This window comes from Acanthisitta chloris, unplaced genomic scaffold (genome assembly GCF_000695815.1).
Source record: "Acanthisitta chloris isolate BGI_N310 unplaced genomic scaffold, ASM69581v1 scaffold26120, whole genome shotgun sequence".
In the NCBI taxonomy this organism is placed as follows: Eukaryota; Metazoa; Chordata; class Aves; order Passeriformes; family Acanthisittidae; genus Acanthisitta; species Acanthisitta chloris.
The window spans coordinates 35,365-49,041 of NW_008653745.1; the positions used below are offsets into that span (position 1 = coordinate 35,365).

General features: G+C 42.2%; 2 protein-coding genes across 2 annotated transcripts in view; one reads left to right on the forward strand and one right to left on the reverse strand.

Annotated features, from left to right (window-relative positions):
* Positions 1-13,350, reverse strand: part of RTFDC1 (replication termination factor 2 domain containing 1) — a gene marked incomplete at its 5' end in the record, with an annotated part of 23,567 nt that extends 10,217 nt beyond the window's left edge. The window contains 4 exons of the mRNA XM_009082330.1: positions 11,432-11,510; positions 12,724-12,863; positions 13,069-13,162; positions 13,256-13,350. Coding sequence (XP_009080578.1) covers positions 11,432-11,510; positions 12,724-12,863; positions 13,069-13,162; positions 13,256-13,350 — 408 coding nt within the window. The remainder of the gene's footprint in view (positions 1-11,431; positions 11,511-12,723; positions 12,864-13,068; positions 13,163-13,255) is intronic.
* GCNT7 (glucosaminyl (N-acetyl) transferase family member 7) lies at positions 3,907-6,558 on the forward strand. Its single transcript, XM_009082318.1, has 3 exons — positions 3,907-4,931; positions 5,381-5,476; positions 6,332-6,558. Exons 1-3 carry the CDS (start codon positions 3,956-3,958, stop codon positions 6,556-6,558), a joined length of 1,299 nt encoding a protein of 432 aa, XP_009080566.1. The 5' UTR covers positions 3,907-3,955.
* Positions 13,351-13,677: the final 327 nt, after the last annotated feature.

A 13,677-nucleotide genomic window follows, 5' to 3' on the forward strand; every position in this document is an offset into this window, starting at 1 on the left:
TGCCGTCTCCTGGCTCATCTGGGACAAGGTAAGGCTGCACTGATTGTAGGATTGAGCTGTTTGCTTTTCCCTTCCTAAAACAGAATATGTTTTAATTTCAAAGTGACATTTCACTGGAAAAAAAAAAACCTCAAAATCTGCAATAAGGTCACTATTTTTGTCCTTCTTTCCCTTGTCACGGATGAGGATGGAGGTCATTCCTACTAGTTGTTTGTATCGTAAAAATCACAGTACTTATGGATGCTTATGCTCATGCAAACAATTGCATTTTTTACAGCCCTGTAACTTCAGGGTTGAAATAGCTTTCATGGTATTTTAAATTGTTATAAGGTCAAATTCACAAGGGAAAAACAAAAGAAATGTGAAAACAGGAAAAACAGCAAAAATGAACATTAAAACTCTGTGAATTGAATCATGTTGAATCTGTAGCAGTAAATTCTAATGCAGTATTTTTAAACAAGAATGACTGAAAGTTTCTAAGGCAATATTAACTGGGGTTGATGAAGAAATGTCATGTCAGAGCCCAGGAGACTTTGCATCCTGTCCCAGGGTTAAACAAAACCCAAAGCCATGTAAAAATCAGCTTAAAGTGCTGATTTAAGGTTTGAAAGGACTAAATTAGTACTTCCCTGTGTATAAAATGTCTACATAATGCCTGCATAAACACCCTCAAACGAAAAATGGATTTCAAAAGACTTGGAAATAAGGAGTTAATGTCTTTTTACCATTTTATCAGAAGATGAAGCTTTCCCAAGTCATTTGTTTCACTAAATTCTGAAGTCGTATGAAGCAAATCTTATCTATGCTTTAATATTCAGCAAATGCAAAGAGTGCAGAGAAAACAGAATATTTCGAGGTGCAGTGATGCAGTCCAAAATCCAATGGCAGGAAGAAACAGCAGAATGCACAATGAGTTGTTACTCATGTAATGGGGTCTCATTGAGCTGACATTTCACAGGCTTTTTCCAGGCATAAACCTAATTCCCCTTTTCTCTAGAGTTTGCCTTGTTAATTGAGATGATTGAGATGGAGGAGCTTAGGCTTACAACAATTTTTCTGTTAATATCCATAAAGCAGCCACAAAAGGTGGTTGAAAATCCCTACAAAATGTCTTTTTTTGTGGAAGAATGTCACACAGTGCTCTGATTCCTAAACATGAATACAACTTCATCCTCCAGATTTAGAAACCCTGTGCATAACACAAAAAAGGCTGAGTTTCAGAGAGTATTCTGCCAAAAAAAATGCCTATAATGGCATTGCATCATGAGACTAAAGGGCACTCGCAGACTGGGTTATGTCAGTGGACCTTCCCAATAGGATCTCCTGCTCCTCAAGGTCAGGAGGATGCCTGGAAGCACAGTCCTTGCCAGCAGACAACAGCCCAGAGGTTAGAGGACTCTGCCAAGTGATGAACTAAACACACAGAGGGTCTGACAGCTGCAATTCCAGCCCTATGTCCAGCAAAACACTAACAGAAACCCATTGCTTTCAGTCTAATATTCCCTGAGGGTGAAGGATGTCACATTCTGTTCCTGGAGGCAAAGCTTCCTTCAGCCCATGAACACTGGAGAAGGAACTGCTGCTCCTTACCCAATCACAGGGTGTTTGTGTACCTTCAGCTGCCATATAAAATACAATTTCCAGGTGTCACGTAGTTCAATAGGAAAAAATCCATAGTAAACACTCCACAGGCTGAAACATCCCTGCAAGCTATTATTTGAAGGGTAATAAAAACTTAACTGTATGAAACAAGCAGGTTACAACTTGGTTCCCTAGGGAACTACCCTTTGCAACCTGTCCAAAGATGTATTTAAGGAAAAAACCTGCCAGGCAAGCTCATTCTGTACAGATGTTCTGTATTTAAGCAGGTATAAAGTCCCAAGTGTTTCTGCAGCTGCTTTCAGTGTAGCTCTGATGTTCATAATGAACCTTCACTGAGTTCTCATCACGTTCACTGATTCAGAGGAATCTCAGTGCTGCTCCTGCCATTATTCCCTGAGTGCAGCTCTAGAGCCATCAGTGCTTCCCTAGCACTGATTCCCTCTCCCAGCCAGCCCCAGGGTACATACTGACCCTCATGCCAACCTCTCAGTGTGCTGGCACAGCACAGCATGGAAGGAAGTCCCTTTTACTGCAAAAGTCCTGGTTTTCCCCTTCCAGAGTCATTCCTCCTCTCCTGCTTTCTGCACTGAGCCAGGGTTGGTTTGCCTCAAGTGTTCTGTTCCAAAGGATGGGATCCTCCCCTCCAGCTTGTTTGCACAGTAAATGTATCCCCGAGGAGCTCTGAAGAGAAAACATTCTTGTGGGACCTGATTTCCTCATGTTTTCCTTTGGCCTATGCATCCAACCAGATTGGAGAGCTGTGCTGACAGAATACCCAGGCGAAATGGATGAATCCACCTAACACACCACTCCACTTTCTGGAATGCTCAGTGGAAAAGAGGCATTCTTCCAGCATGAAATCCAGTGCATACCAGTAAGGACCAAAAGATAAATACATTCTTTCCCAGCAGCCCAGTAAGACCTTAAAATTGTGGTACTATATTCTCTTGGTTCAGTTTCTGTGCTCTTAATGCCTTTTAAATTCTATGTCGCATTACTACTCTAATGACAGTTTTCAAGCTTGAAAATTGTGTTTTCAAGCTGTTAAGACAGATACAGACTGAATTATCATTTAAAAAAAAGTATTTTCCACTTATTTCTAATGAAAGCCTCAGGCTTTCTAGCCACAACAGCATTTTTATAAGGCAACTAACTTTAGAAAAATATTTGTTTCTGTTTGAAACATTTACTATAATATTATCAAACTATGTTTGATTTAAAGCCAAATACTTTGTGATGTTGCTGCAAAGCATAAAATATTTAAAGGTGAAATGCAAATTTTGGTAACAAAAAGTCATTGACTAAGAGAAAATTCCTTATCTTTAAAATAAAAAAATCTTTTAAAATGTAACTGTTAAGCTCCATGGCAGTTCATGGACTCTTCTCCTTGGTATTTTCTCTAGGAATTTTGCTGCCAGATGCTTCAAGGATAAAGACTTCATGCAATTGCTGTGGGATTCAGGACTGCTGCACTCTCATTCTTCTGACTTCAACAAGGTAGATGTAAGGAAAAAAACACAATGGAAAAACTCCAGTGCCAACCTGGCTGTAAATTGCAGTTATCTCTGGGTGCTGTTCTGGCCCTAGTGTCCTTATCTCAGGGCATGCACACATGCTAAAAATAAGGAATGAGTGTTGTCCTCATGCTCTGTTTCCTCTGACAAAGATGTCAGAGAGAGAGAGAAAAAAAAAAATCAAAGAGTCAGAAACATTCGCTGACTTTATAAGGATAAAACCCAGTGTATTTTGTGGATTAGGTTTTAGTCTCTTCCTTCTGTTTATTTAATAAATTTCTGTTGATTTAATTTGCTGAATTCTGATCCTGTAGCAGAACTGAAGGTTTCCCAGGCCTTGAGGAGATCTAGGCACAGCTGTTCCTTAGCACACAGTGCTCACATGTCTCTCCTGCCCTAAAGCTGCTCCTCAAGCCACCTGTGGCACTGGACTCACCTCCTGCCACACACAGACTCAAAGAACCTCAGGGCTGGACAGACCTTTAAGATTATCAAGTCCAACCATCAGAGGAAACTCGTGCCTGATGGGCTAGGCCTCCCCTTGGTCAAGCACTGAAGCACACAAAGCCATTTTGAGGTCTTTTATATCATTTTGGGGTTAATTTTGTCCTGGAAAGACTTCTTCATGGCTCTGCAAGTGCCATTCCCAGTGGGTGAGGACACTGCATGGGCACACAGAGCTCCTCCTAGTAGTAATGCCATTTATAAATGCATCACTAATGTAATCTCTTTTTTTAAAAAAAAAACAGCAAAAAGGTTCTCTCCCTCTCTTTATCTTTTCAGATAATCAGAATGTTTACATGAACTACGATGAGAAGAAAGTATCTGGAAAATAAAAGATGAACCCACTGGATGCAACGAAATCAGGATTCTTACTGTGCATTGCTGTCTGTATGTTCATCTACACTTTCAGCTACCTGAAGGATCTGCTTTCTGAGGGGCAAAATCAGCACAAATTTCACATGAAAAGAGCAGAGTGTGGTTTTTACCCTGATGAACTCTGTTCAGCTCTTTTTGTGGGGAAAAATGCTGCCTTGAAAATTGGCAATTCCTGCCAGAGCACCTACCAACCCAAACCACTCAGCTGCATCCAGACCTCCTGCAACTGCTCCACAGTGCTGCAGACTCTGCATTTCATCACCAGACCACTGTCAGCTGAAGAAGGGAGTTTCTCCTTGGCCTACATCATCACAATTCACAAGGAGCTGGAAATGTTTGTGAAGCTGCTAAGAGCTATTTATATGCCTCAGAATATTTACTGCATACACGTTGATGAAAAGTCACCCAGAGATTACAAAGTTGCTGTACAGAACATAGTTAACTGCTTTGAAAATGTTTTTATTTCCTCTAAGAGAGAACACGTTGTTTATGCAGGATTTTCAAGATTACAAGCTGATATTAACTGCATGAGAGACCTGGTGCATTCCAAAGTTCAGTGGAATTATGTGATTAACCTCTGTGGTCAAGATTATCCCATTAAAACAAATAAAGAAATTATCCAATACATCAAAAGTAAATGGAATGGTAAAAATATCACTCCTGGGGTAGTCCAACCACTTCATATGAAACACAGGACACAGGTTAGTTACAGGGAGTATGTCCATTCTGGAAGGTCATATGTGTATCCAACACAGACTAAAAAAGCTAAACCTCCACATAATTTGACAATCTATTTTGGCAGTGCCTACTATGTCCTCACTAAGGAATTTGTAGAGTTTACACTGACTGATGCACGTGCAAAGGCCTTGCTGGAATGGTCCAGAGACACGTACAGCCCGGATGAACACTACTGGGTCACACTGAATCGTTTACCTGGTAAGAGCTCTGTTATTTCTGCTGGGAATAAGTCCTGGGACAACAGCAGTGCAAGGCCTGGGGCAGGGAGAGCTGGTGAGCTCCAGCTCAGAGCTTAACATCACTTCACTGCATCAATCTGGTCATTTCTTCAGCCTTGGTGTTGCCCTTTCAAATAGTCACATCTCCTGATGGCTGAGAAACAAAGTGATTCCAGGAAATCACTACTTATGGTGCAGAGCAGTAGCTACAAGGCTAGAGAATGCTGACTGAAAAATAAATTTTTCGTGCCTGAAATCTCATGCTCTAAAGAATACAAAAAGCAGTAAAACTGAGAATGATCTCAGCTCTTATGATGTAAATATCTGTAAATAAATACTTAACGTGCTACAGTTAAAAAGTCTTCAGCAGTGAAAATTTTCCCCGTGGTAAGTAGAAAAGAATCTTATCAGAGCCTTATGTTTTTAAAGATGCTCCAGGGGCTACACCCAACGCAGACTGGAAGGGAAACATAAAAGCCATTAAGTGGAAAGATCAAGAAGGAACCTCACACAAAGGCTGCAAAGGTAACATGAATTTTGATGATAAACTCAAATTTGATTCACTGAGTAGCATTAATTGGAGATTTCACATTACTTAGCTATTAATTGTGCCTCAGTAGGCATGTATAGTTTATTTTGGAGGTATCAAACAACAAGGCACTCTATTGAATTACTACTCTGGATTCACTCTAACTGAGGAATCAAACAACAAGGCACTCTACTGAATTACTACTCTGGATTCACTCTAACTAGCTTTTGATATATTTCATCTGTATAATAACCTATATTTTATATTAATTACATCTTTAGATACTATTATTGCTATGGATTTTATCTATTTAGAGATTGTCACAGTATCCACACACTGACAACCCTCCAACCTTTCAGCTTCCAATTCCCAATGCACAAACTCAACTGATGAGGTTTCACTGCAGAGGCTTTACCTGACAATAATACTATCATCAAAATCAGGTTAAACCTCTTCAATCTGAGCAAGAATGAAAAAAAGAATAGTGCTGAGCACATGGAAAACATGCAGAAGTGATTCAAATATGTACCTGTGTGAGCTCAGCACGGTGAAACATTGTGTGATTGAACAGGTAATCCAAATAGGAGATCAGAACTTCTGATGCCCAAAGACAGGGCACAATATTAAGCAGAACATCATGTCAGTGAAGCAGCTGGAGGGAACATGTGTCCACTAGTGTAAAGCACAAACCCAAATCCTGGCTCTTATAATACTCCAGCTAAATTTCCATGATGCTCCATGAGAAACCAAGAGCTAAATTTTGTTAGGAACAGCCCAGAGTGAAACTCTTTTAAAAAATGCTTCAGTTCATCTTTCTGCTGCTTTCAGACCTCTCCAATTTGTCTTTGCAGGTCACTACATCAGAGACATTTGTATCTATGGCCTAGGGGATTTGCAGTGGATTATTGAGTCACCTCATTTATTTGCCAACAAATTTGAGCCTGGAACATATCCCCTGGTTATGGACTGCCTGGAGAGACGTTACAGGCTCAGAGTGCTGAGCCAGGCAGAGGTTCCCATCGAAGGCCACTGGCGTCTGCAGGAGCACAACTACTTCAACATGAGGCTGGAAGTCTGAGCTTAGCCAACATCCAAACAAGTGTGGAAGTCTGAGCTTAGCCAACATCCAAACAAGTACTGGAAGCCTGAGCTTAGCCAACATCCAAACAAGCGTGGAAGTCTGAGCTTACCCAACATCCAAACAAGTGCTCACAACCCTGACAGAAACCATCACCATTTTTAGCCATAAGACTCCATTCTGTGCATTTACAGCATGAGGGTAAAGCACAACACTGTCCTAGCAGTGAAATAAAGAGGTTTTATTTATGACAGGAACAACTGCTAATGGATTAATTCTCAAAAGCAAATCACATGTCTAAATCTGTAACTTACAAGGGGGAAGTTCATAATCCATTAAGTGACTTATTTAGCTGGAAAAATCAATATTCCTCATGTCCACAGCCAAAGAATGACTAACTGGTCTGAAAGTAATAAAAAGGAAGCAATGAAATATGGAGAGCACAATTAAAGTCCTGGCTGCTGGGTGTCTTACGAAACGGCTTGTTTTGAATACTGAAGTTAATGATAAATTTCAGAGCTTGTACCTAAGCAAGTGACAACAGTGGCAGACACAGTCCATGTCACTGTGGGTTTGGGTTTGTTTTTCTCCCCATCATGGCCAGCTGCATCCCTAATTTCATTGTGTAGCATGGCAACATCACTGCTGCCCTGCTCAGGCTTTGCTCCTAATGAGCAGGGGGTGTGTGCCAGGGACAGGCCTGGGATCCTGCAGAGCATGTTTACCACCAAGCCCCTGGTGCTGAGTCTCTGCAGGAGTTCAGGGCAAGGACACATGGAAAATTTGAGGCCAAGGAGCACAGGGAGACAGTGTGAAAGGCCATTTTCCAATCCCAGTGTACCTGACTGAGGGAAACAAAACTTGCCTGAACCTTGCAACACTCTGCAGCAAGTGCAGGTGACACGTAGCAACAACCTGGACAAGCAACTCATTTCCCAAACCTTCTGCAGAGAAAATGCTGCACTCGCTGGGGAGCAACAAGGAAGTGCTTTCAACAAATACACAACAGGCAAATCCAGGGAACAGTAGTTAGGAAAGAGCAAGGATTGAGCCCTTTTCCAGGCAAGAGTTGCTCTTTCCTCTTCAGGCCTCTCAAATGAATCCTTTCACTTGTGCAACAAACACTTGGGGGAACATAAAGAAATAGAGGACAAGTCTTCCATGGGATTAAATATCTTATATGACCGTCTCCACACCTTCTTCCCAAAGGCCTTTAGTTAAGTGTTACCAACAGGAAGAGACTAGGAAAAACCTGAATTATGAGGAGTCATTTCATCCTCCTTGCCACATATTTGGGCAAGAATGCAGACAGAAGTTTCATTCCAGTAAATCCATATAAAATCCTAATTATTTTGCAAGAACTCTGATGGGAACTAATAAAATATATCTTGTTCCTTATAACTCACTTGATTAAAAACTACAAATGATAACTCAATGTCTAGGAGCAATTTCCATGCAAACCTCAATATGCACCCAAAACATCCAAATTCATTCCCAGCTTCCTGGGGCTGCACTGCTCATTTTCCCACATGAGTTTCTCAGGAGCATAATTCCTCTCACGTGAACTTTAACCCAAAGGAAGACCATCTGCTCCCTATTTATTTACAGCCTTGACCCAAAGGCATGCACTCAGTTTCATGGGTAATCCAGGACATATCTTGTGGCTAAATATTGTAGTAGATGCTTTTTTATGGAGGGAAGTAAAGGAAAAATAAAGGAAAATATAGCCATGCAGTATGTTCATGCTGAGAGTCCATATCAAAACCATTATTGGAGCTAGTGGGTCTCTGGTATGTGTTAATCACAGCAATACTCATAATTAACTTCTCAGTGCCAGCATTTACCCACTCCATGTTGTCTTTTCAAGTCTGAGTGGAACATTCCTCATTACCATCACTGCAGCTAATCCAGTATCAGCTTTCACCTTTGGCACAGTCACACAGAGCAGTTGTTAAAATCTTAAAGTATAATCTTGGTATGACTTTGTCAAGTAGGAAAATCACTGCTCTTCCAAAAAGTCTTTGGCCAAGAAGTTTATATTTTGGCAACAGAGTACAAAGCATTTACCCTTCAGGCAATGAGAGACAATTCCTCTGTCTCCCAACACTGCTGCAGTGTTTGGTCATTTGCCTTAGAGTTTTCACATCTGAGTGCTGTTTTTTTAACTTGGATCCTTCAGAATGCTGCTGCTAAAGATGTGAAGCACCAGCAGCTTATTTCCAAGGTAAGTCCCTTAGAAAAAGGCCTCACATACTAATTAGTTGTCTTATAACAGCCCTCACCCACCACAGCATCTTCTAGTGCTCCTAAGCCTTTCTCTAGTGCCAATACAGCCTTTAACAATTCCAGTAAGAGCAGATAAGTATGTGTTTTATCCTGTCAGCTCTTCATGTGAAGCTCCTATTGAGGCAAAATGGTTTGTTTTGACAGAGAACTCTGACAGAAAAACTGTTTCATCCTCCCTGTACTTACACTCCATAAAACCTTTCAAATACAGTGTAAGGCAAATCTGTTGAGATAAACCAAGGAATGCAGAATCCTTCCTCTGTTCCCTTGAATTAGACCAAATCTGCATATGAATTCTGCTTTTTCCTAACCTAACTTGGTGACCTCCATGTCACTGGGCACATGGATCACTCTGTTTTGTGTGTGAGCTGCCACAGTAAAACTGAGGAGAAAACTGGGCAGTGAGACTGTGGGTCAAGAAACATACCCAGGAGCTAAGCCTGAAGGCCTGGAAAGGAAGGAACCCTCTGCTTTAAGCACAGGAAAGTCACTTCCTACAGCTCCACACAGCACAACATTTGTGATTCACATCTTGTTGCACATCACTGTTCATTATCTAGCTCAGATGATCTAGTTCAAAGTCTGTGAGATGAAGGTGAGGACTGCAGAAGTGTTGTTTGGGCTGCTGGATATTCCCTGGGGAATGATTTCACTGCATCACGACAGCATCTGTTTGTCAAAGTCCTCAGGGAATCTGTTGCTGTTTACAATCTAGCAGACTAGCAAGGCTCTGTGGGCTCACAGGCAAAATGAACACACAGGAAGAGCTTGTTTTGAAAGAGCTTTCTGGAATTTCACAGCAGTGGGAATGGGAATTGCCACACAGCTCCAAGACTGACACTTCTCCAGTTTACACCCACTACAAGCCTCATCCCCCTGGAATGCAGTGAAACATGGATTCTGCTGGCTGGAAAAGACTGAATGCACAGTGTAACAAGCAAATATGGGATTGATTGATTGATTAAAAGCTTCTAATCCGAGCATATACAAATCACAATGCTTCATTTTTAATTCTTCTCCAATTCTATTTCACTTTATGTCCCACTGCTGCCTAAGGACAGAATGTGCTGGGGGAATGCTGCTAATGAGTGCTTTGGGTATAAACAAACTCTCAGCTACCAGAAAGCACAGCAACCAGTTCCCTGTGATCCTGGTTAGAAGAGTTCTAGTCCCTTCTTGATTCTGAGTGAGAACATTATTAGCATGTACCCAAAAAACCTACCAAATCACTCTGTGTCCTTAATCAAAGGGCTAAAACATGTTCTCTCAGCTGGTTACCTTAGTGTTTGTGCATCCAAATCCACTAAGGCAAAAATGACAGACTAGATATTATATCCACTTCATTATTGTTAGAAGCATCTTTTGGAATACAGTGAGGAATTCACCTGTGTGTGGACACAGTTGCACGCAAATAGGAGCTGTTCTAAATACCCATCACTAAAAAATCCCAGAAAACATGTGGCATTCATTTAGGTTTGATAAGATTATCAGATTGGCCAAACCATGGCCAAACCCTCTCATTCCTGCACCTAATGATCTAGTTACATCCATCTGTCAACAAAAATTTAGCTGCAAACAAAAAACCTCATTAAAAATAAATGAGGATCTGCCAAGAGGAAAGCAAAGTCATTAGGACTAAACCAATAAATACAGAACAAAATGAGCATTGAAAGCAGCAAAAAGGAGGCTAAACCACAAAATTCCACATCACTGCAACAGGTCTTGTTTAATACAAATCTAATTTGTGATTTATCAGGGTTTTCTCTGAAAAATAACTTCCTAAATGTGGCAACTGTCACAAGGAATCTCACTGATAATAAAAGTGGTGATAGGAAAAGAGTATTTTCAACTTTCATCCTTGCCCTTAGCTCCAAAGAAACCTTTCCAGTAAGATCACACCAGCACTGTAAAATGCAGTCAGTATTTTCTACACTAATTCATGCTCAAAATTCCATGAAGAGTTGACTCTCCCCAAAGGAGACAACAGCAGATGTCCTTTAATAATACAGGGAACAAAATGTAACCTGAAATACAACCCCCAGAGCAGACACTGATCAAACACAAACCACAGTCATTCAGGAACTAAAACCAACCAACCAAATGAAACCCCCAGAGCAAAACCAATCACTCTTTTCTAAACTGGAATTAGAACATAATATATAAATATAACATAGAACCATAGAATCAACCAGGCTGGCAAGCTCCTGTTCAGCTTCCTGGCTATACAAACTCCCAGGTCCCTTTCTGCCTGGTGCTCTCCAGCCACTCTGTCCCCAGCCTGTAGTGCTGCAATATCTGAAAAAAAAGGACATTTCTAAAGGAGTTCCTGCCAAATCAAACTGCCTCTGAGAACAAAAATAGTCATTTTTGCAGCTACTTAGAAACCCATTTTTATTACAAAGGGCCACATTGAGCCACTCCAGGCCATCACAGAATAGAACCTCTACAAGTTCCATTTCAGTTTGCATATTCAGATGAAGAACCCACTACACAGTAATGGATGTATTGTCTAGACACACCTGTGTCTCTAGATGTACCTGCAGAGCTCACATGTGACCCCACTGCTACTAAAGCTGAAAGAACTCACCTTGTGACAGACTTCTGATTTGATTTCTTTGAGGGCACGTTCAGAGAACACACAGCCACAGTTCCTCAAGAAGCAAAACCTTCAAAGGAAAGACAAGACACACAATGATTTTAAGAAACTCTTTGTCTAAGGGGGTTATTTGTATCATTTTATTGTTATTACAGAATCATTAAGGTTGGAAAACACCTCCAAGATCATAAGGCCCAACCTTCAACTAAATCCCACCATCCTGCACATTAAACCATAGCACCAAGAGGTGTATCTGCTCACTCTGGGAACATTTTCAGGGATGGTGACTCCACCACTTCTCTTGAGCAACCTGGTCTGGTGGGAGGTGTCCCTGCCCAGGGCAGGGGGTTGGGACTGGATAATCTCTAAGGTCCATTCCAACCCCTTAACATGCTATGATACTATGAAAGGCACTGCCCCAGGGAGGTGAGGTGTGTGAGGCCCTTCCACACACTTTACAGTCTCTTGGCAGCAGAGGTCTCTTGGAAGAAGGTGCTTCAGCCTGTGAGGAGGGAGAGAAATCCTCCTGCTCTGGTGTGGAGTGAGGCAGAGGCACATAGGCAGGCTGGGAGCCAGGGCAGGGTCAGCCCTGCCTGGTAGAGGAGGGACTGTCTCAGCTGAGGATGTTTTCTCATGACAAAGAAGCCCTTGTGCTGCTGAAGATGGGAACTGTGTGTCCTCTGTGGTCTGAGAGAGCCACAGAGAAACTGGACCAGGAGTCATGAGCATCACTGGGAGTGTTTTGGTGCCAACCACAGGGTTTTACAGCCTCTGAGTGCTCTGCAAATCCACTTAAACTCAGCTGAGGCCTCTGATTTCTCCAAGGTTCAGCCTGCAGGACATACACATAGATGTTCTACCTGAAGCCACAGAGGGCCTGTTTGCTGCAGAGACTCCCAAAGTCACTGAGCTGGGAAAACACTGAGCTGAAACACCTTCAAAACAAGGGCAGGGCATTTGGGTCAGAGGTCAAAGGCCATCAGGTCAAAAGGCCTCATCCAACCTCCCTGTGCTGCATACCCCAATCTCCTGTGCTTCAGCCCCCAACCAACCTTTGGTAGCTTTCTGCCCCTTTATGACACATCTAAATTGAGTTAGGAAAGGGAGAACCTTTATCTTTCCTCCTGACTGTGCAAGCCAAGGACACTCCACGCTCTCCTGAGCTCCTTCCTCAAAGGGAGACAAATAATCCCATGAAGGCTTAGGCAGGTACATGATTTGCAGGGCAGACATTCCAACCTGACCTGCTGTGTTCAGTTCTCACCTCTCACACCAACACTCACCTGTGCCTCCCATTCATCTCCAGCCCCACCACGGGGCAGATGAAACGTGCACTCTGCAGGTCATCATACTTGTCCCCTTTTATGCTCTCCTTCTCCCCACTCCAAGCAGGATTATCCACCAGGTTGAGCTCTGTTACATTCTGAAACGTGGAAATGCAACCCTTGAGCTTTTTGCCAATGACTCTGAGCCAGGAAAATGTTCCTGTCCTCTTTTCCCATTGCATTTTGCTGTTTTTAGCACTTTAGTACATAGTGAAACACAAGCAAATGGAGGTTTTACAGCATCATTGAACTTTCCTTTGTGATTTTAACATTGATTTTTCATACTAGACACAACCTGTTTACCTTGATGCTCTTGATGTGTGATGCAGATTCCATGGGAGTTTTATCAGGGGATTTGTCCAGCAGATACTCAATGACAGCATCTTTGTTGTACAGCCTAGAACAGCAGAACGTGAGGAATCACATTTGATTGCCAGAATATCTTTATTTATAGATGTATTACTGACTTTCACTCTGGGTTCATTCCTACCTGCCCAGCTCACAGGCTACGATGGGAGGACGTAACTTCTCCTGGCTCAGGGCACAGTAGAACCATCTGGCCACCAGTTCAGCCACTTTGTCCACCTGAAGGAACAAAACCACTCATTATTGTCCTCACAAAATCTCCTCTGCCTAAACCTAACTCAGTCTTCTTAGTTTTTGTCACTTCTACCACTCTTCCCTTTAAGATTTTTTTTGCTCTTCACATGTTCTTCCCCACACTCTTCTCTCTGGTTCCACATCTCAGCCCTGCATGGGTCAACTATCTGTGCCACTCCCTGTCAGGAATGAGGTATGGAAGGATGTGAGGGTGATGAGGCACTGGCATAGGTTGCACAGAGCAGCTGTGGCTGCTCCATCCCTGAGAGTGTTCCAGGCCAGGTTGGATGGGGCTTGGAGCAACCTGGGCTG